Consider the following 19,309-nt stretch of genomic DNA (forward strand, 5'->3'; position numbering starts at 1 on the left):
GAAGGACCACCTACGGTGATGGCAGACTCAGGCTGTGCTTGTTATTGGGGCTACTACTTGGTGTGCTCTGTTGGTCCTTCTCCTGGGTCCTGTGAGTGCAGTATGGGGGGGAGCCCACTGTCCTTCTCCTGGGTCCTGTGAGTGCAGTATGGGGGGGAGCCCACTGTCCTTCTCCTGGGTCCTGTGAGCGGGACTATGGAGGGGGGAGGGCAGCCCACTGTCCTTCTCCTGGGTCCTGTGAGCGCAGTATGGTGGCGGGGCCAGGCTACTGTCCTTTTCCTGGGTCCTGTGAGCACAGTATGGAGGGGGGGGCAGCCCATTGCTCTCCAGTCAGGACCTACTTGCAGCCATTTCCTCTGACCCTCGCAGCCCTTAGGCCTACGGAGGGTCGATGCCACCAAAGCCTCTTGGCTGCAAGGTGTAAGAGAAGGTGCCAGCCTGCTGGGTGGGGAAAGGAGCAGCAAATGGAGGAAGAGAGCAGTGCAGGGCAATGAGGCTTGCTGCTTTTCCTTTGAGCCAGAGGGAGGGTAACAGTTGGATGTGGCTCAGGAAGAGTGTTGTCAGCCGCTGACTGGTACAGTGGAGATGATGGGGAGAACCTGAGGAGTGAGTACAAGTCAAAAAGACCTTGAACCGATCCATGCTCCAGTGCCCTCCCTGAGCCTGTAGTTTGTTCATCTCAGCCCCTTCTGGAAACGGGCTGTTTCCCAGCACAACACATCCCACCTTTGGTAAGTGTGGTGGTTCAGGTTGTGCATCACCTTGGCTTGGCCATGAGTCTCTCTGGCTTGGCAGGTATTGTGTGGTCCGGTTCCAGTTTTCTGATTGGATATAAAGTGCCCATCTACTGAAAAAGACTGGGGGGAAAAAACCACAAGTGAATACATGGAAAGATGGTCTGTGCTTATGGATTGCAGGACTTCATATAGTAAATCCGTCAATAATTTTCAGACGCAATTCAGTCCCAATAAAAAGTCCTACAGAATTTTTTATGGAAATGGAAAAACTAATCCTCCATTTTATATAGAAAGACTTGAGACTCACTCGAATAGCCAGTCTGGAAGAGGAAGAGCGAAGTAGGAGGCCTCGCACTTCCTGACTTCGAGATAGACTACACGACCACAGTCATCAAGACAGCTGCTCCGGTGTGACGGTAGACTAGACCTGAACATCCCGGGAAAATCCAGTCATCCGCCACCGGTGTGACGATAGACTGTAGACCTGAACACCCCAGGGAAAATCCAGTCATCTGCCACCGGTGTGACGATAGACTGTAGACCTGAAAACCCCAGGGAAAATCCAGTCATCTATGGTCATTAGAGTTTTGACAGGGGAGCCAAATCCATTCACCAGGGAAGGAACAGTCTTCCAACAACGGTGCTTCGCAAAACCAGGGTTCTGCTGGAAGACACCAGACGAGATCCCTGCCTCATTCTACACACAAAGCTGGTTCAAAGTGGACCAACCACCTAAAGGTTAAATCTAAAGCCATAAGTTTGGGGGCAAAATATTAGAATCAAAGCCTTGGGATCTAATTTTTTTAAGTGATTATCAAACACAGCAACAAATTCACAAATAACAGAAAATAAAACATGGCTGAGACCTTGTAAAAGTTAACAGTTATGCTCATCCAAAGACTTGTTACCAGACACTCCAACAAGACCTCTGGTGGATGTGTATGCCAAAGAAGTAAGAGACATGACATGAGAAACAGTGCACCCCTGCTCGTCACAGTGCTGTTCATAATTGTAAGACAGCACAGGCTCTGAGCAGAGACTCGTCTGCACAGGCCAGGGCTCGGCGCCTCTGAAGACCAGCAGTGCTGGATGGCGCCTGGTGACCGCTAACCACATCTCTCTTAGGATCTTCATAGATGGGCCCTAGCAGCATAGGAGAAAAATATGAACAGAATTTCAAATTCCCAAACACACCACAAGCAGGCTTGCTGGACTGCTTGAAACTACAGGACTCCCAAGACCATTGTTGAGATCCTCTTCAAACCTTGAACCAGAATCTTTGAGATCACCTTTTAACTCAGCAAGAGATTAGCTCACAAAGTAGCAACTATTGCCCATAAGTGAAGTGTTTCTTTTAAAGCTATTTGAGACCAAATGGTCAAACATTAGTTTAGAACAATGAAGAGAATGTAAGGGCCAGGCAAACAGACAATGGGAACAGAGCAACCAGACAAAGTAATGTGAGAATGTTTACTCATTTCGAAGAATGTCACCAACCGGACACTCTGTGTAGAAGGCGTTGAATGGCCCGAAACTCCCGTGTGAATCTCCCTCCAAACACAGTGAAAGCTGCACCTATTCTCTTCATGGGAAAGAGCTGTTTTTCAGTCACACACTGACACTGATAACAGGGGGCCATGGAGAGAAACGAGATTTTCTGAAACGATGGCTTGTTGAAATGGGAGGAGTTACTTTTTCCTGAGCAAATTGTGGTATAGGATTAATTGGGGGACTTGTAGGCTCCTCTTGATACCTTTTAGCCCCAGGACCCTCCTGTATCTCCCCCAATTCTGATGAGATCGTGGCAACTTAAAGCCCATTCAGCTATTCCCAAATGTGGGACATTTGAGAAGCTCCAATTGCTTTGTTAACGTCTCTAATGCCTAGATTCAACCCCTGAGCATGGTTACACACTTGTCCTTCACATGTGTATGGTGCCTCGTGATTCCCAGGCTACCATCATATGCAATGCTGTATTGAACCCCTGGTAGAACAGGTCTTACTCTGTGTGGGACTGAGATCCAGGTGTTCCGATGGAGAGTCTGTTGTGGGCCTGGGATAGTCAAGGTGGCAACTGGTTTAATCGCCAAGACCCCCACCTCCTTGCACCCTCTTCCTGGTTTCCCTCAGAGTTGACAAGAGGAGATTGGTGCCTTGTGGATCTGTTCTGTTCAAGTCAGTAATGGTGGGTTTCTGCCAAGTATTAGGCCATTCAGAAAGATGTAAAATCCATTCTGAGGGTGCGCAGTCACAGCTTTGTGATAAGAACTTCAGCCGAGGACCCTTCTGTGGTGCTGGCTGGTGTTACAGTGAGCCGGCTACCACCAGCACCTGCTCATGCTTTCAAGCCTCAGATTGTGGTCGCTTTGCTGTATCCCGACAGCCAAAGAGCTGATAGTATTGCAATGTGGTCGAGAGGGAGTTTGTGCAGGAAGTATGGTGTTAAAGCACAATCTTGTACAAGGTCCTAGAGCTTTAGCAGGGGACTCAGTATTTGTTTTCATGAGACCAAGTCGTGGTTTTCAGATCATGAATCTGAACTAAGAATACCCTGTTTGTACTGACTTAGAGTCAAGACACACCCAGACACAAACCGTGTACTGGGTTTCCATTGTAGCGCTCAAAAGCCCTCCTCTCCTGTGTTGCTCAGGGCTGTGAATCTGTATTGAGGGCAGCCCGCTCAGTGTTAGGTGAATGGCCGCTTCTCCATGCCCTCCATCTCTGGAAGCTCATGAGGCACGGAAGCCCCGGATCGTTCCGGGTGTGATTTGCCGAGGTAACCCAAGAGCACTTGCTACGCCCCCGTTGGTTGAGACAGACAGACTGGCCATGCAGAGAGAAGATGTCTCTGAGTCGTGACCAACACTGGCCCACGGTTCCGAGTCCCTGCAGCTGACGCCTCTGTTGCCTTGCATGACTTCTCACTTCCAGAGGGCCAAGGTACAAACAAACAGCCCTTCCAGATCCGGGGGATACGTTCCAGGGCCCTGAAAAGTGGGGTGATTTAGGAGCAATGAGTTGGGGTCCTTTCTAAATTTGGTTAGAGTACGGCCCCTGGCAGGAATTCCAGTTTCTGAGCACTAGCTCAGCCCATGGACAACCAGGAGTTGAGGGAAGGGAGTGGAGAGAGAATGGAGCATTGGCTTTACGTGGGCCGTTTCCCGTTCATGGGCTGAGTTGGGTTCTTGAGGTCCCTGAAAGGAGGGGGTGCTGAGTTTGGAGTGGAAGCGAGGTGAGACGGGGGACAGAGGCCTCCTGCACAAGAATCCCCAGGAGTTTGTGTGTCCACACTGCCCCGCCTGCACCCTCTCTGCTTTCTCGGCACTTGCTCATTGTACTTACTAAGCCTATAACCATCTCACCTTGGCTTCTGTAACAAGGCTCCTTGTATATGGAAATTGGGTCTTCACCCCCCAGACTCTCTTGTCTCCCAGAGCAAATGTGGGCTGCTGTGTATATGCAGAGGTCAAGGATTATAGGCGTGGAAGGTAGCGTAAATAGCGGGCCATTGGGAACATGACCACTTCTGCCAAAGTCTTTCTGTGGCAGGGGTTCCCATAAACAGTCAGCGACAGTGCTGCCTCTCAGTTCTCTGTGCGGGTGGGGAAGAGCCTGGCCTGAGTGATGCAGAAAAGTGGCAGTCCTTCACCGGGGCCTGAGCCTCTGCCCGGGATACCGGCAACCTGCTGCGGCCTCATCCAGAGGGAGCCAGGGGGAGACATTGGGTTGGGCAAAGGGCCCAGCACCCAATATGAATACAGAGTTCCCCCCCCTCCCCCCCCCAAAAAGTATTAAAGTGGTGATGCCTTTGGCATAGCCCAGCTGCCTTGGGGGCCTGAGCTTTGAAACATGATGCCAGGTGTCAGGAGGCACTGGGAGAGGAGGGCTACATCCTTGGTGGGGGGTCCCGGAGCCTCACCATGACACCACAGGTGTTGGCCTGGGTACCTTGTGATCCCTGTCATAGTGCAGGGTGCTCCTGGTCTGGTCAAGGATGCATGCGTGTTGGTGTGGTCTCTGCAGCTCTGCTACCACAGTCTTGCTTGGGAAGACACTTTCCCATGTCTGTACACGTGTGTAGCTCCTGTGACTGTGCTCACGTGGCTGTCCTTGACGCTGTGTGTCCTGCCACAGACTGTTGTGCAGCAGGACAGATGGCTTGCGGCATGGGTCCCCGAGAATGCCCTGACATGTTCTTGTTCTCTTTGCCTCCCGCAGAGAATTCTCTAAGGAAAGAGAGAAGGCAAAAGCCAGGGGCGATTTCCAGAAGCTCCGGGAGAAGCAGCAGCTGGAAGAGGATCTAAAGGGCTACTTGGACTGGATTACCCAAGCAGAAGATATCGATCCTGAGAATGAGGAAGAAGGAGGAGAGGAAGGCAAACGGAATAGTACGTAGTGCCCTTCCTGCACGTGACGAGCCAGGCCCGTCAGACAGCCGGCAGCGGGCGTGTCTTGCGCCTGACTCAGTTTGTGAGGTGGGCGGATGGACCGATGGATGGATGGCCTCCTCTTAGGCAGCCGGAAGGAGTGTACTTACGTTGCCCGAGGCTTGGGCTGAGTCCCACAGAGGAAGGTGGCTCAGGGCGGGGGGTGGGGCGGGGGTGGGGTGGGGTGTGGGGTTCAGACAGACTCTCCCTGTGCCCTGGGAATTTGGGAAGCCTGTTTCTGTGAAGGAAGAGAGGACATGGTGGTAAAAAAAATCTTGAACTTGTCCCACAGGAGAGGATGTGTTTGAAGAGCCGGGTCCTTCTTGACCCTGTGCTGTCTGAATTGATCACCATCACTCTGTCCCTAGGAAGCCCATGCTTAACCCATGGTGGGTTGGGGAGAAGCCAGGTCACCCTAGCAGGCGGTGGGAGGCCAGGAAGAAGCATGAGATTCAGGAGGGCTGCTTTGGAGCCCCTCCACCTGGAGTCACACTAGGTGCGCCAGTGCACTGTGGAGAGCAGGCGGGCCCTGATGTCCACTCAACCAGGGGAATGAATTGCCACTGTCCTCTAAAAGCATGCGATCACCATGAGTCAGAATGGACACCGTGGCAGTGAGTTCGGTTTGGGTTTGAGCCACGCAGAGGATCTCTTTGATCATGTGTTTGTCCTGTGGCCATCCTCTGGCTCTTCTTGGAGCCAGCCACGCCGCAGGTACAAGTGGACATCAGAGTGCTGCCGCGAAGCTGACTCCTATCCAGTGTGTGAGATGGAGCTCCGAGCAAGGGCCAAGGGCGGGCGGGTCTCAGGGGCACCCTCCGTTGAGAGGTAGGGGAGTGGAGTTTGCCCCAGCTAGTGGACGAAGGCTGAGCAGAGCCCTCGATGCCCTGCATTCCTTTTGCAAGGCCCCGTGCCGGCCACCAGAGAGCTCTGTGGTGGAGAGGACATGGTTTATACCTTCGTGGAAGGTCAGGCCTGCACACAGCTCTGGGCAGCACAGAAGGGCAGATTGGGTCGCAAGAGGAGGCCGACTGCATGCTTGAGGAGCTCAGTGAAGGAAGTGAAGCTAGGAGAGAGCCATGGGGACAGCGCAGTGACAAGAAATGCCTCTGACCAGCAAGAAGGGCAGGAGTGAGGAATAAACACAGGGCCAGACAGGACGTGGTGGGTTCCCCGTTTGCTCAGAGGGCTTGTGTGTTGGAGTTAGTGCAAGCAAGCAGTGCATCAGGCGAATAAACGTGTGCTGCCTGGAGACCGTGGTGTGTGGAAACAGGCGGAGAGACCCTCCTGCGGTGGAAGGACTCCTGAGTGAAGCAGTCCTCATGTTTCCGCTAGCCAGGGCCACCCCAGCAGAGCACTGGCCTTGCTCTCCTCCCCGTCCCATGCCATACCCGCTGCTGCCTCAGGGGCCTGCCGGGCACAAGCCAGGCTGAGGAGGTCAGCTGTCCGGAAGCTGGGCGAAGGTTTCTAGAGTTGACTGCATCTGTTGGATGCTCATTTTGGAATCCCAAACTCCAGAGCCTCTGTGCTTCTTCAGCAAAGCTCTCCTCCCCGGCCCTCTGAGCCAGCCTCGCCCGGCTCTGGGCCTGCAACACCCCAGCAGCAAGTCCTAGCAGTGCGGCCTGTGCCCAGACTGCAGCTTTGATGTTACCCCCCACCCCCACCCCGCCTATAGCATGTGTAAGCCATTGAGGGCTGTTCCTCCTCAGCATAAAAGAGGGGCACAGGCCCATCTCCTGTAGGTTTCCAGCACCAGCTGTGGGCCATGTCTGTGGCCTGGGATGGGAGGGCTGAGGGTTTTCTCAGGACGTGAAGCAGCCTCTTCTGGCAGTCCCACAGAGTCAGTGTTTTATCTGACCCAGCACTTTCGGCACTCAGCCAAGGTCTGTGGAGAACCTGACTGGGTAATGACAGAAGGAAGGCAGAGAAGCCCCTTGTGTAAGGCAAAGCAGAGGTGCCGGCACAGTAACAGACATGGGTCAAGGAGGCGGAGCTGGTGGACGGGGGCACCACGAAGCCTGCAAGGAAGAGGTGCTTTCTCACTGAACTCTGAGAAATGCATGGCCTTTGACCAGAGCGGTGACAGCGTGAGCAGGGGTAGGAGGTTATGAATGTCTCCTGGCAGGGTGGGGGTGGGGCCTCTGCCTTGTGCTGGGCACTTTATCTGCCCTGGCACAGCACCCTGACTCACAGGAATGCTACAGGACAGGGGGAGCTGCCCCTGCGGTTTCTGAGACTGTAACTCTTTGCAGGAGTAGAAACTTTCACCTTTCTCCCACAGAGCTCCTGGGAGTTTTGAACGCCCGACCTTGTAGTTAGCTCAGTGTGTAACCACTGTGCCACGAGAGTCGCTGTGGGTCGGAGTGGACTCAATGGCAGTGAGTTTTGTTTTTCAGCTTTTGGGCTTAGGATGATGGCTGACATGTGTCCTGTTCACCGTGGCCCCATGTACTGTTCCTCCCTGGCTGTGGATGGATTCGATGACGCGGAGAGGAAGCCCTGGCTGAGTCCAGGCCGAGTCTGGACAAACAGAGGGGCCATGAGCCCTCAGCAGACATGGCTCATGCTGAATGGCACTTTGGTGCCCCTTCTCTGGAGGAGTTTGGGATGTTAGTGCCACGCAAATTACCCAGTCTCTCTGAGCCCCGGTTTTCTTGCCATCGAAGGGTTGAGGTGCCCGCTCACTCTTGGGGGTCGTCATGAGTGTTGGCTGTGCAGTGAGAGACGTGCTTCCAGCCGTGGTAGCACTTGCTGTGCTTGTCTTCAGAAGCAAACAGACTCGACCGGCACGCTCTCTTCTCTCTCTGAGTCCACTAGACCTCTGAGACATCTTTTAGGGTCATTTCCATCCTTTTAAAATTTCTGTTTAGGAATTGTAAGGTTCTCAAGTATCGATAGAAAACAAGCTTTCTGGCGCCAGAAGCCCGCTTCTAGTTTGTTGGTATTTGATGTCGGAGAAATATGTCGTCAAACCAAGCACTTGGACGTTCTCTCTCTCTTCTCTCTCATCTGCTTGGGGTCCCTGCTGGCTTCTGTGCTGCCCATGCTGACCTCCCTTCCACCTGACTCTAGGGCTGGGGTGGACCTACGTGTGACTGTGCTCTTTCTGAGCTCCTCAGAGCCCTGGGTGCTGCCCGCAGCTGGATGTCAGGCTGGCTCGGGCATCGAGTGGCAGGAAGGACGAGGCCATGGCAGCCGCTGGGACAGACTCTGGCTCGGGGCCTCATGGACAGTGGGACGGCCAGTGTCAGCGCCACAGACCTGTGCTCTGGAAGCTGGTGGGGCCATTAGCTGAGGAGACAGACGTCCCCTGCGACTTAGTTCCTGAGCATTTGGGGAATTTTCAAGGATAATTTATTTAACTTTTTGCTGAGTTTCAAGTGGTTTTGTTGTTGTTTTTTTAAACTCTGTCAAATCTCCAAGTGATTTTTGAGATGTATGCAGCTGCTTTGGAGTGAGCAATGGAGTTTTTGTAGGGCCATGAAAATTTGGAAGCCTAAAATTCTGTTTTAAACTTTCTCGTTGTCAGTGATTAGTCAAAAATAAATAAGTAAAAGGCATGGGAAATCGTGAAATTGTTTTACAAGGGAGATCATTCTAAAATTCTGGCCAGGAAAGCTGGGCAGTTTCACCCTGGGAATGATTTCCTATCAGTAATCCCATCCATGGGGTGTTTAAGCGAATGCAGATCCGAACCCCTTGCTCTGCCTCTCATCTGCGGCCCGGGGTTCCTCGAGGCTTGTGGGCACTGCCTCTGGGGGCTTCCCCCTACAATTTGGCCCATGCTAGGTGTTTGCGCACAAGGCTGCCATACGTGGGGGGCGGTGACTGGAACATTGAATTTGGAATGAGTCGGCTGTTTGGAACCGTAAGGCAGGGCAAGGTGCTAGTCCTGTTCCAGAAGGTGATATTTTTACAATTTGACTCATAAAAGTGCTCCCTCACAATTAAACTACCTCAAGGGTACAAGTTTAAAATTGGAAATGTTCTGCTAAAAGCTGTCAAGCAAACAGCCGTTCCTGTGACACACGGTAAACATGTGTCCAGGCCACATGGCCCCTCTGGAGAGGCAGCTGGATGTGTGCTGCAGCTGGCAGACACGGCCCTTGCTGGGGTAGTGGTGGCAGCGACTGTTTGCCTTGGGTGGTTGACTGAGGCACGTTCACATCTGCCGCTGCCGGCTGCCTCCTGCTGTGTGACCCCCTTCTGAGAGCCGATGGGGAGGGACTTGGGATTGTTGTCCGCCATTGGGCTGAAGAGCAGTGGACATGCCAGCTGGCTTTGGGGGCTCCCAATCAGGGCTTTTCGTTTTCACTTTCTAAGACAGATTTTAATGACAAAAGCAACACTTGCTCACAGTAAGTGACTCACATAGCAACCAAAGAACATAAAGCAAGAAATAAGCCCCTTCTCCTTAGAAGAAGGAGCCGGGGTGCTCACGAGTGGTGCTTACAAGTTGGGCCGCTAGCTGCAAGGTCAGCAGTTCAAAGCTACCTTTCACTCTGCGGGAGAAAGGCCAGGCGCTCTGCTCCCCCAGAGTCACCGTCTTGGAAACCCTGGCCTGTAGAGCCCACGAGCAGGCAGTGACGTTGGTCTTGGTTTCTCGTTGGAGGGAACCAGCCTTAGCAGTTAAGGCCACGTTCCTTCTGAGTTCCTGTGTAGATGGGGTGCATATGGGTTCACAGTGAGGTCTCCACCACAGGGGGCTCTGTAATTTTGTTTAAACTGTTAGCTCTATGCCATGAGCATCTTTCCATGCTCTCAACAGCACTCTGGCCACTTTCAGTGAAGCACCGTGATATTTTTGGAGCTCTGTAACACGTGGGCTTGTGCTTCATTTCAGGCGTCAGAGTTGTGGGCTGACACTTGTTGGCAGGCTTCTCTGAGCCATGTCTTCTCTGCACTGAGCACGAGGGACAGGGACAGGGTCTGATTCTGCTCCCTCCCCGTTGCCTGTCCGGCACCTGGCATTGTGCTTGTCACACTGTGGGCGTGCATGCAGTGACTGTCACATAAAAGACCGGTCAAATAATGTTACCAAACAGGGTTTTCTCTGCATATCCAATCAGTTACATGATGGGCTGCTAACGACAAGGTCAGTGGTTCGAGCCCACTAGCTGCTGTGCAGGGAAAGAGACGTCCTGTCTTGGGCACTCCAGGGAGCAGGTCTCCTCAGCCCTGTAGGGTCTCTACCAGTTGGAGCGCACCAGACGGCGGTGGGTTTTCAGCGGGACGTGTCAGGCACTGCTCGGAGGGCGCTGGTGCGTTCAGGAATCATTCTCTGTACAGCTTGGTGAGACAGGATCGTTTTTTCAATCATTTTTTATTAGGGCACATACAACTCTTATCACAATCCAGACATACATCAATTGTGTAAAGCACATTTGTACATTCATTGCCCTCATCATTCTCAAAACATCTGCTCTCCATTAAGCCCCTGGCATCAGCTCCTCATTTTCCCCATCCCTCCCTACTTCCTCTCCCCCTCCCCCTCCCCCTCCCTCATGAACCCTTGATAATTTATAAATTATTATTTTGTCATATCTTACACTGTCTGATGTCTCCCTTCACCCACTTTTCTGTTGTCTGTCCCCCAGGGAAGAGGTTATATGTAGATCCTTGTAATTGGTTCCCCCTTTCCACCCCCCCTGTCTATCGCTCACCACTGGTTCTGAAGGGATCATCTACCCTGGATTCCCTGTGTTTCCAGTTCCTTTCTGTACCAGTGTACATCCTCTGGTCTAGCCGGATTTGTAAGGTAGAGTTGGGATCATGATAATGGTGGGTGGTGGGTGGGTAGGAATCATTTAGGAACTAGAGGAAAATTCTCTGTTTCATGGTTGCTACACAGCACCCTGACAGGCTCGGGTGAGACAGGATCTTGATGGACGGGAAACTAAAACACAAAGAGGCTGAGTAGCTTCACACGGCTGGCTCCGTGACCACTGAGGGACAAAAGCTGGGCTTTGCCCCAGGCTCTGCCCGAGTCGGCATATTCACTGCCACCGTGTAAGGCTTCCTGACCAGTGTGCTCACCTGCCAGCACTCTCAGGTGCATGCTCCTGTAGGAGAGGCCTCGAGAGAGCCTTTTGCTGGGGCAATGAGGATACCCTTTCTAGGCAACACGTGGGGGCTTAAACGTGTTTGTGGGGAAATTGAATGAAAGAATACTGGCTTTTTCCCGCTGACTTTGTGAAGATCTCTCCCCGAAGCGTAACCAGTTCGCATCCCACCAGTCGTGTGTACAGTGTTCATTTCCTTCCTGCATGCCGTCTGCTGCCCACTGCCCTGCGGTTCTCCTTCCTGTAGCATTTCGCCTCTGTGCCAAAGATGAGCCAGCTTGGCATGACCGTGGGCTCACAACTCCCAGAGAGGGTTTGAGACCCTTAGCATCCTAGTGCCTCTGACCTGGTAATTGGAGAGTCTTAGTATAACAGTAACAGTGAACACACTCACATGTGGAGACCATGCCATCCAAAGCTGAGCGTGCTGGCTTGTGGTACCGTATTTATCGCTCAGCCCTATGAGAGCTAGGTATGACTATTATTAACATCTTACAGATGGGGAGAGTAAGGGCCAGCCAAGTTTTGTAACCAGGCCCAGGCCAGCCACCAGTAACTGCAAGTCAGGAATGGGGGCCTGATCTGCCTATTAACCTTCACATGTCTTCCCATGTGGACATGCCATCCACAGGTCAGTCTCCAGGCCTCCTGATTCTGCTGGAAGTAACTTTTCCCTAACTCCCTTTTCTATTTTTTTTCCCTAACTTAAACGATTTTCAATCATTTTATTGGGGGTTTATACAACTCTTATCACAGTCCATACGTCCATCCATTGTGTCAAGCACATTTGTGCATATGTTGCCATTATCATTTTCAAAACATTTTCTTTATACTTGAGCCCTTGGTGTCAGCTCCTCAGTTTTTTTGCCTCCCTCCCTCTCTTCTCCACCCTCCCTCCCTCCCTCACAAACCCTTGGTAATTTATAAACTATTCTTATTTTTTCATGTCTTATACTGACCAATGTCTCCCCTCACCCACTTTTCTGTTGTCTGTCCCCTGTGTCTAACTCCCTTCTTTAATGGAAGGCCGTCTGTGAAATCTCTGTCTAGAGTGGATTGTGGTTCGGTCCTGTTGTGCCAGTTCCCCCACACAACAAGCTTTGTACAGCCGAATGAGGTACTGCTACCTTGTTCTCTGCCATCCTCACAAATAGCGCTCTCTTTGAGCCCCTTGTTGCAGCCACTGTGCCAGCCCACCTGGGTGAGGGTGGGTGAGGTGGTAGTTTATCGAAGACAGATTTGAAGATGGGCGTCATACAGAACAGTTATGGAAGCACACTTCCCTCTACCGCTCAGAGCCTGAGTTGTAGGTGTCCACTGAGGAGGAAGGAGGACAGTGTCTGATGGACTAGCTGAGCCGGGACTTGGGCTGCCCCAAGCCTGCTGAGCTTGTTTTGCGTTGCGCTTGCTGCCCTCTATTGTATTGTAATGTAATTGCCTGTGTTCGACCTGAAGGAGTTACGTTGGCGGACTTGCTGAAAGAGGATAAGAAGAAAAGGAAGTTTTTCTTTCGGCAACGCAGGGCTAAAGATCACGGTAAATGCCTGAGAGTGAGCTTCCTCCTCAGGAGACTCTTTCTGAAGATCCCTGGGGCCTTGCCTTGGTCCATAGGCATTGTGTGACATGCATGTGCCTGTGTGGTGTGCTTGCTGAGTAAGATGCCTGTTTTAGCTGCTTGACTTCTCTGAAGCTTGGTCGTACCCTTTCTCTATCTTTCCCCCAAATGCGCACCTCGACCAGGACAGTGTTGCACCCTCCTTTTGCTTGAGCGGTATTTTTTTAAAGAAGCAGATGAACCAGCTCACAAAATCCATTCAATTCAGGTATGACAACTCTTGGACTGGAAGACAGACTTCTAAAACACTTTTTCCTAAAAGATCCTGTTGTTTTTTTAAAGTATCTGAACTGTTTATAAATTCCAATAATGTTATTTGATCATCGCCCCCACTCCCACCCCCAGATTCCATATTTCAAGTGGCTTCTTGGTCTCCGGTCTGGCTGGTCTGCCCAGGCAGGACCATGCTGTAGCTAGTCAGGACAGTGTCAAGAATGCAGTTCAGAATACACTTCTGGGGGTGCAAGAACTAGGGAGAGAGCGCTTGCCTTTGCTTAGCAGACCGAGGAAAGGACTCGTTGAAGGTATAGGCTGTTTCTGAAATAATGTCCAACATTGTCCCTGTCAGAAACTCACCAGTCCGCAGCCCTCCCCTGCCGAGGACACCCTTTGTGGCTGGCCAGCAGCTCAGAGCTTTGCTTGTGCCCACAGGCACCACCGGCTCAGGGACTGCCACCAGCTAGGCTCTGACCAGGATCTGCCACCAGGTGGGACGAGCTGGAGGGTGACTCCATGGAGCAGAGTCAGACTGCAGGCATACAACCTCGGAGGGTCAGAGTGGACCTCTGCCCAGCCTCTGCCGCGTGGGAGTGCTGAGCTCAGTCATGACATTCCGGCAAGCGTGCTTGGACAGCCCGCAGGTGATCTGATTGAGGGCCCAGTCTCTTCTGAAGAGCTCTGTCGAAAAGAAGAGAGGCCTTGACAGATAAGAGCTCCTCCTCATTGGCCCCGAGAAGCAGATGAGGAGCCTGGCTGAGGCTGGGTGCAGAGTTAGGAGATGGAATGGGGACACGCTCCTGGCCTTAGTGTTTGCTACGGTTTCATAAAGGAAAGGCTGGGCTGATGCTGTTCCTGAAAGCTAGGTCTGCAGGGAGTGTGGACATCAGCTCATGGTGAAATTTCCCCATTCCCTTAAGGAATGATGTTTCCAAAGACCAACTTAAAACTGCATCTCTGGGTGAGGAGTTCAGTGTAGCCATGGCTTTGGGTGAGTGACTCCTAGTCTCTAAAGATAAGGCACTTAGCTACCTACCCTCCTGACGGGAGCTTGGGTCTGTGACTGTTGAGATAGTCTGTGGGTTTATAAGATCTGCGGGGGCAGAAAGCAGCCAGGTAGTTTCATGAGGCCATCAGTGAGGATGGCCTTTTTGGACTGAAAGGACCATCCTGGTGAAGAGGGGCACAGGGGCCCCTGTTTGGGAACTGTACTACCTGTGTCATGGGGGTCTACAGGCATAGTTGCCATCTGAGTGTGATTCTTGCTTTAGACCTAGAACTCCTGGTCCAACCTTGACTTGTGTCTCCAAGCAGAGTCTTGCGTGTGCAAAGCAGCACGAGTCAGACAGTCTCTGTGAGTCAAGCCTGCCGTGAGTGAATCCTGGACACTTCTGCAGGGGATGGGCGTGGCAGCCATAGTTGCATCATGGTGTGGTTTGTGACCATCATAAAAATAAGATGAAAGCACAGGATCCCGAGTTCAAACCCCCTTTCCCAGTGAACACAGCTGGGACTGATTACAGCTCACTTGCCCAACCAGACACCTACCACCTCTTTGAAAGGACAGAGCTAGAAGCTTTGGGCTGCAGGACAGGAAGGCCAATGCGGAAAGAACTGCCCGAGGGTCTCAGGAAATCCATGGAAGAGCAGAGGAGTGAGGCCCATGTAGGCCCCACACATCGCAAAGTGATTGATGTGACTGATTCCAGAAAGAGGCTGGGGCCTCAGAGCACAGGCCTTCCCGGTGGGCTGCCATGACCAGAAACCTTGGGCCGTCTGAGGGGTCCCTGGAGGGGGCTCCGTTCTCCAGGAACATGTCTGCCTGGAGGTGACTTACGACCAGTTCTCCTGGGCAGGCTGCTGGACTCTTGGCTGACCTCCTTTAGTGCTAGAGGGCAGGGACTTGACAAGACTCTGCACCCCCTCCTCTCCTTGCACAGCCGGGGGGGGGGGACTGCAAAGGTTGCCCACTTGGTGTTGGTAGTAAAGCCAGATGGTGGGTGGGGGTGCCCTGCTTGGCAGAGGTGTAGCAGGCCAGAGACCGATAGATCTGCAGAGACCATTCTGCGCCTCAGGGAGAGGGGGCAGGCCTGGCCCCCATGTTGCCTGGTGATGAGAATCGAGCCCTCACTGCTGCCCCTTGTCTTCCAGCGGCTCTGACCACTTGCCTCCATCACTGAATGAGGTTGGTCTGTGGTCATCTGTCAGGCGAGCATTGTTTGGGGTCGCCTGTGTGTGTGGGTGTCTCTCAGCCTCCAGTCCAGACGCAGTTGATCACAGTGTGCTGTTAACCCAAAAAAGCAGAGAGAGAAAACTCTCTGCACGCTGGTGAAAACGGCTAGCTCGTGATTCCTTGACTTTAGCTTGTGTGGCATTGTCCCCCGTGGCCTCTTGGGCCAGTTCAGATTGTAAAGAACGGCCTGCCATCCCGAGTGTTCCCAGCAGGGGTCCAGGCAAGGCTGCCCGGGCACCTCTTGTCTGCAGTCTTGCATGTGCTGGGCGACTGGCTGGCAACAGCACCCGGGAGCCCTTCTCAGCACGCCCACGCTCAGAGCCCAAGCCCCTACCCCGGAGCTGTGTCCAGAGACCTCTGGGCTTAGACTAGATTTACAAAGCTCTGCCCTACATTTTCAGTAAACAAACTTCAGTGGAGGTCAGCAGCCTGTCACAGCTGCCAGGCTTGCCCTAATACCCTGTCTCACCCAGATTAGCTGAAAATACTTTTCAGTCCTACAAAATAAAGATGCTCCAGAAAAGCCCTGTGGTTGGTTCCCTGGCATGTGTTAGGGGCAAGGATTTCTGGCTTCTCTGCCTACACAGGGCCCCAGTTCACCTCTGAGGGAACTGTGGCCTCCAGGTGGCATGGTAGATCTGAAAGGGCCCCTCTCTGCACCTTCTCCTCCATCTACCAGCCAACACCCCGAGTCGCTGTTGGAGGATGAAGGAGTCACTCTGCTGTGGCAGCCGCCCAGAGAAAAGCAAGTGCCCCAGCTTCCACGGGCTCTGTAACCCTACCACCACCACCTCTGGGCTTCTGCAGACTCCCAGTGTGCCTCAGAGGCCTGATTTGTGCCCTCCTCCGGTTACTGGGCTGATCTGGCAGAGGTCTGCCTGGTGTGGATGGACAACAGGCTCGCCTGGCCTTATAGTTTCCATGGGCTAGAGCAAGCCCACGGACCACAGTGCGGTAGAGTGTGGTCGAGATGGGGAGAGCTGGGTTCTCAGTTCAGCTTGGTCACCTCCCAACTGCGTGCCCTCTGGCACGTCAGTCAGTTCTGTCCTGTGTGAAATCACCAAGTTCATTCATGTCCTTTCAGGAGTCCCCTCCAGTTCTAACAGCCCACGGGTCCAGGAGCATCCTGTCTAGATTTTTATTTTTACTTCTTAAACGTAGATGCGGCTCCCATTGGGGTGAAGTGAAATGCAAACCAATTGAGTTCCATCAAGAGCCGCGGGGGTGCAAGTGAAGGGTGGAATGTTACAAGGAACTTGTCGGCTATGCCCGCCGCCGCCGGCCTTGTGCCTGGGGAAAAGGTTGCTGTGCTGTGGCAGAGAAGGGGCTGGCCTGGTGTCTCTGTCAGACGTAAGCCCTGGGCCCAGGTCCGTTGCCAGGACGGCAGGAGGGCACCCCTCCCAGCAGCGTCACTGCCTCTGCCCCTGCACTCCTTCTCAGCCCAGGCCCTTCGCTCTTGGCCCTGGAGCGCCGAGGTTGGCCTGTGGCTCTGTGGGAGTTCAATAATTAGGACAGATAGAGGACTGCTCTCCCCAGAACCAGCAGCTCTAGACAATACTAGCTCAGGTTAACGCAGACCCCTTCATGGTATGAAATCTAAGTACTGGTCACGTCTTTCCCAGGGACACTTAGCATCCAAATGGACGTGCGTGCTAAGTACAACATGCATACTGACGTGTGAAGATTCAGTGTGGAGGGGAAAATGTGCAAGGTTTCATTAACACCAATTGCTTATTGGAATTGAGGTAGATGAAAAAGTATATTAAAGTTTTAAAAGAAGACTTGTGGTCATGTAGGTGAAGAGTCCCCTCCTGTGGCTTCCTCTTTCCTGAATCTGAAGCAAAAGGTGACCCTGTGAAATAAACGCCCGGACAATGGGCTTCATGGAGCTCTGCAGCCATTGGAGGCCAGAGCATGAAGCAACTTCCGCTCTGTGCCCCTCCCCCTCTCTGTGGATGTGTTTTGTTTGTTTTTGACGAAGGCCTCCCCGGGCTTGGAGTGTGGGGTGTTTCGCTTCTGTGTGTGTGTCTGCATGGAGTGGAGGAGAAGCTGGAAAGTTTGCGGTCTTCTCTGGCCCAGCTCCAGGAGGAGGACCAGCACCAGCGGGGGGCACGAGGCGGTCCTTTGCCTAGAAAGCTTTGCGTGACTTTTTCTGCATAGAACTTTTGCTCCCCACAGGGGGGGGGGGGGACACAGGGCCTTGGGGAGTCTGGAAAACAAAGGCATCTTCTCCTGGGGCTCCTTCAGGAAAACCGCTTCTCAGGTGTCTGTCCTGCTCCCAGTCAGCGGCTTAATGAGGCCTGACCCTAAGCAGGGCCCGCAGCCGTGTCCCTGGGCAGACAGAGCTAATAGGCGGTAGTGCCTTTTCCCTCCGAGCCTGAGGGGTGGGCACAGCCTGGGGACTTTTGTCCCCATCCCCATCTTCCTGCAGATGGAACCGGAGGGATCAGGGGGCAGAGCTCACAAAGGGCAGGCCTTCCTGCTGCCTCCAAAAAGTTTACGAAAACACTGGCTAGATTCAAAACTAAGCAGGTGGGGTGGGGGGCGGGGGATGCCTGTATTTCAGTGATTCTCCCACATTTTAAATCCTGGTGACCTTTCCTCCCGTGCCCAGAGGAAAAGTAGTCCCTCTTGATTGGGCATTTGTGGGGCCTTGGGCCCGGCTCCTCTGCTCAGGGTTTGGTCCCTTGGAGGCTCACCCCCTCACACCCTGCAGGGCAGACTCTCACCTCCTGGAGAGGGGTCCCCTGGACGAGGAAAAACGTCCTAGTGTCACAGGGCGCCTCTGGGTGGGTCCCTGGACGCACATGTCCATCCCACCACCCCTTCTGCTCCGAGTGCTGCCATGAAGAAGGGAGGGGGCGGGGGAGGAAGAAATTGCCCCTGACCTTCCCCTAAGACTCTGGAAAACAGAGTCCTGCAACCGGCTTCTTCCCTAGCTGTCAAACGTATTAGCTAAACACAAGTGCAATTTTAGTTTTCAAGGTCCCGCCCTCACCCACAACACCTCTTCTCCAGCAAGTCTGAGTTCATCGACAAAGGGTGTCAGGGAAGAATGTGAACTGGTGGCCCCTCAGGAACCTCTGAAGGGTCGGCACTTCCCAGGTGGGTGCCCCACCCTTCCCCGGCAGTGTCAAGAAAGCGAAGGTTCTGCTGCATGGCTGCGTGGTTCCTCTCACGTCCTTCTGTTGGTCCGGCCCCTGAAGGGCCCTTCCTCACCCGTGCCAGGCTCCCAGAGGGGCTGCCCGGTGGCAGAGACCCCTGCGGCCACAGGCCCCACAAGCAGTCTGAAGCATCTCCTTCTCCCCACAGCTAGCATGCCCACCAGTGAGACGGAGTCTGTGAGCGCCGAGAACGGCAGTGGGGAGGGCGAGAACCCCGGATGCTGCGGAAGTCTTTGGTGAGTGTGGAGGCTCACAGAGCCTGTTCCTCTTCAAACCGGAGGGGGGACCCCAAGACTCCAGGGGGGCCACCCCAAAGCCATAGCCTTCAGTACAGGAGGGGAGGGTGCCCCCCCCTTAGGCCCCTCAGCGCCCTTTCTCCTATCTCAGGCCATTCCAAGCACCGCATGTCACAGGCCTGTAGCTAAACAATGACCCTGCCGGATGGCATGCCCTTTAACCTGGCACTCGCTGTGTGTCCATTCCTCTGTCAGGTGCTGGTGGAAAAGAAGCAGTGCAGCCAAGGCTGAGCCCTCTGGGTGTCAGCGGTGGGGGTAAAGTGTGGCTGGGGATCGGTGCTTGGGAGGGAAAGCTGGGGGAGCGCTGGTCGGGGCTGGGGTGTGCTGCACTCTTCCTCTCTCGGGCTCTGCTCCTGCTCCTTTGCCAGCACTGCTCTGGCCTCCGAGGAGGACACCATCCCATTAACACCATGGCTTTTCTCCACACGGTTTGGGCTGGGCGCTTGCTGATGGTGGGGGAATGTGCCTACTCTTACTGCCTGCAGGGGAGGGGCAGGGTCTACTTTCTGATGACATCCCTTAGGTCTTCTTGCAAAGGTTGATCTGCTTGGCAGGGCTG

The 19,309-nt window shown here is 53.4% G+C and overlaps 1 protein-coding gene across 10 annotated transcripts in view; it reads left to right on the forward strand.

Moving 5' to 3' along the window:
• CACNA1D (calcium voltage-gated channel subunit alpha1 D) overlaps positions 1-19,309 on the forward strand; it is a 364,222-nt gene that overhangs the window by 247,355 nt on the left and 97,558 nt on the right. For 6 of the 10 annotated variants that reach the window (XM_004715209.3, XM_004715211.3, XM_045297543.1 and 3 more), the window contains exons 9-10: positions 4,956-5,125; positions 18,603-18,690. In XM_004715209.3, the coding sequence (XP_004715266.1) occupies positions 4,956-5,125; positions 18,603-18,690 (258 nt within the window). Of the gene's footprint in view, positions 1-4,955; positions 5,126-18,602; positions 18,691-18,945; positions 19,006-19,309 lie in introns of all 10 variants that reach the window. The other 4 variants (XM_004715208.3, XM_045297538.1, XM_045297539.1 and 1 more) reach the window with 1 other exon arrangement.

This window comes from Echinops telfairi, unplaced genomic scaffold, assembly GCF_000313985.2.
Source record: "Echinops telfairi isolate 266 unplaced genomic scaffold, ASM31398v2 ScPeMD7_7420;HRSCAF=8458, whole genome shotgun sequence".
Taxonomy (NCBI): Eukaryota; Metazoa; Chordata; class Mammalia; order Afrosoricida; family Tenrecidae; genus Echinops; species Echinops telfairi.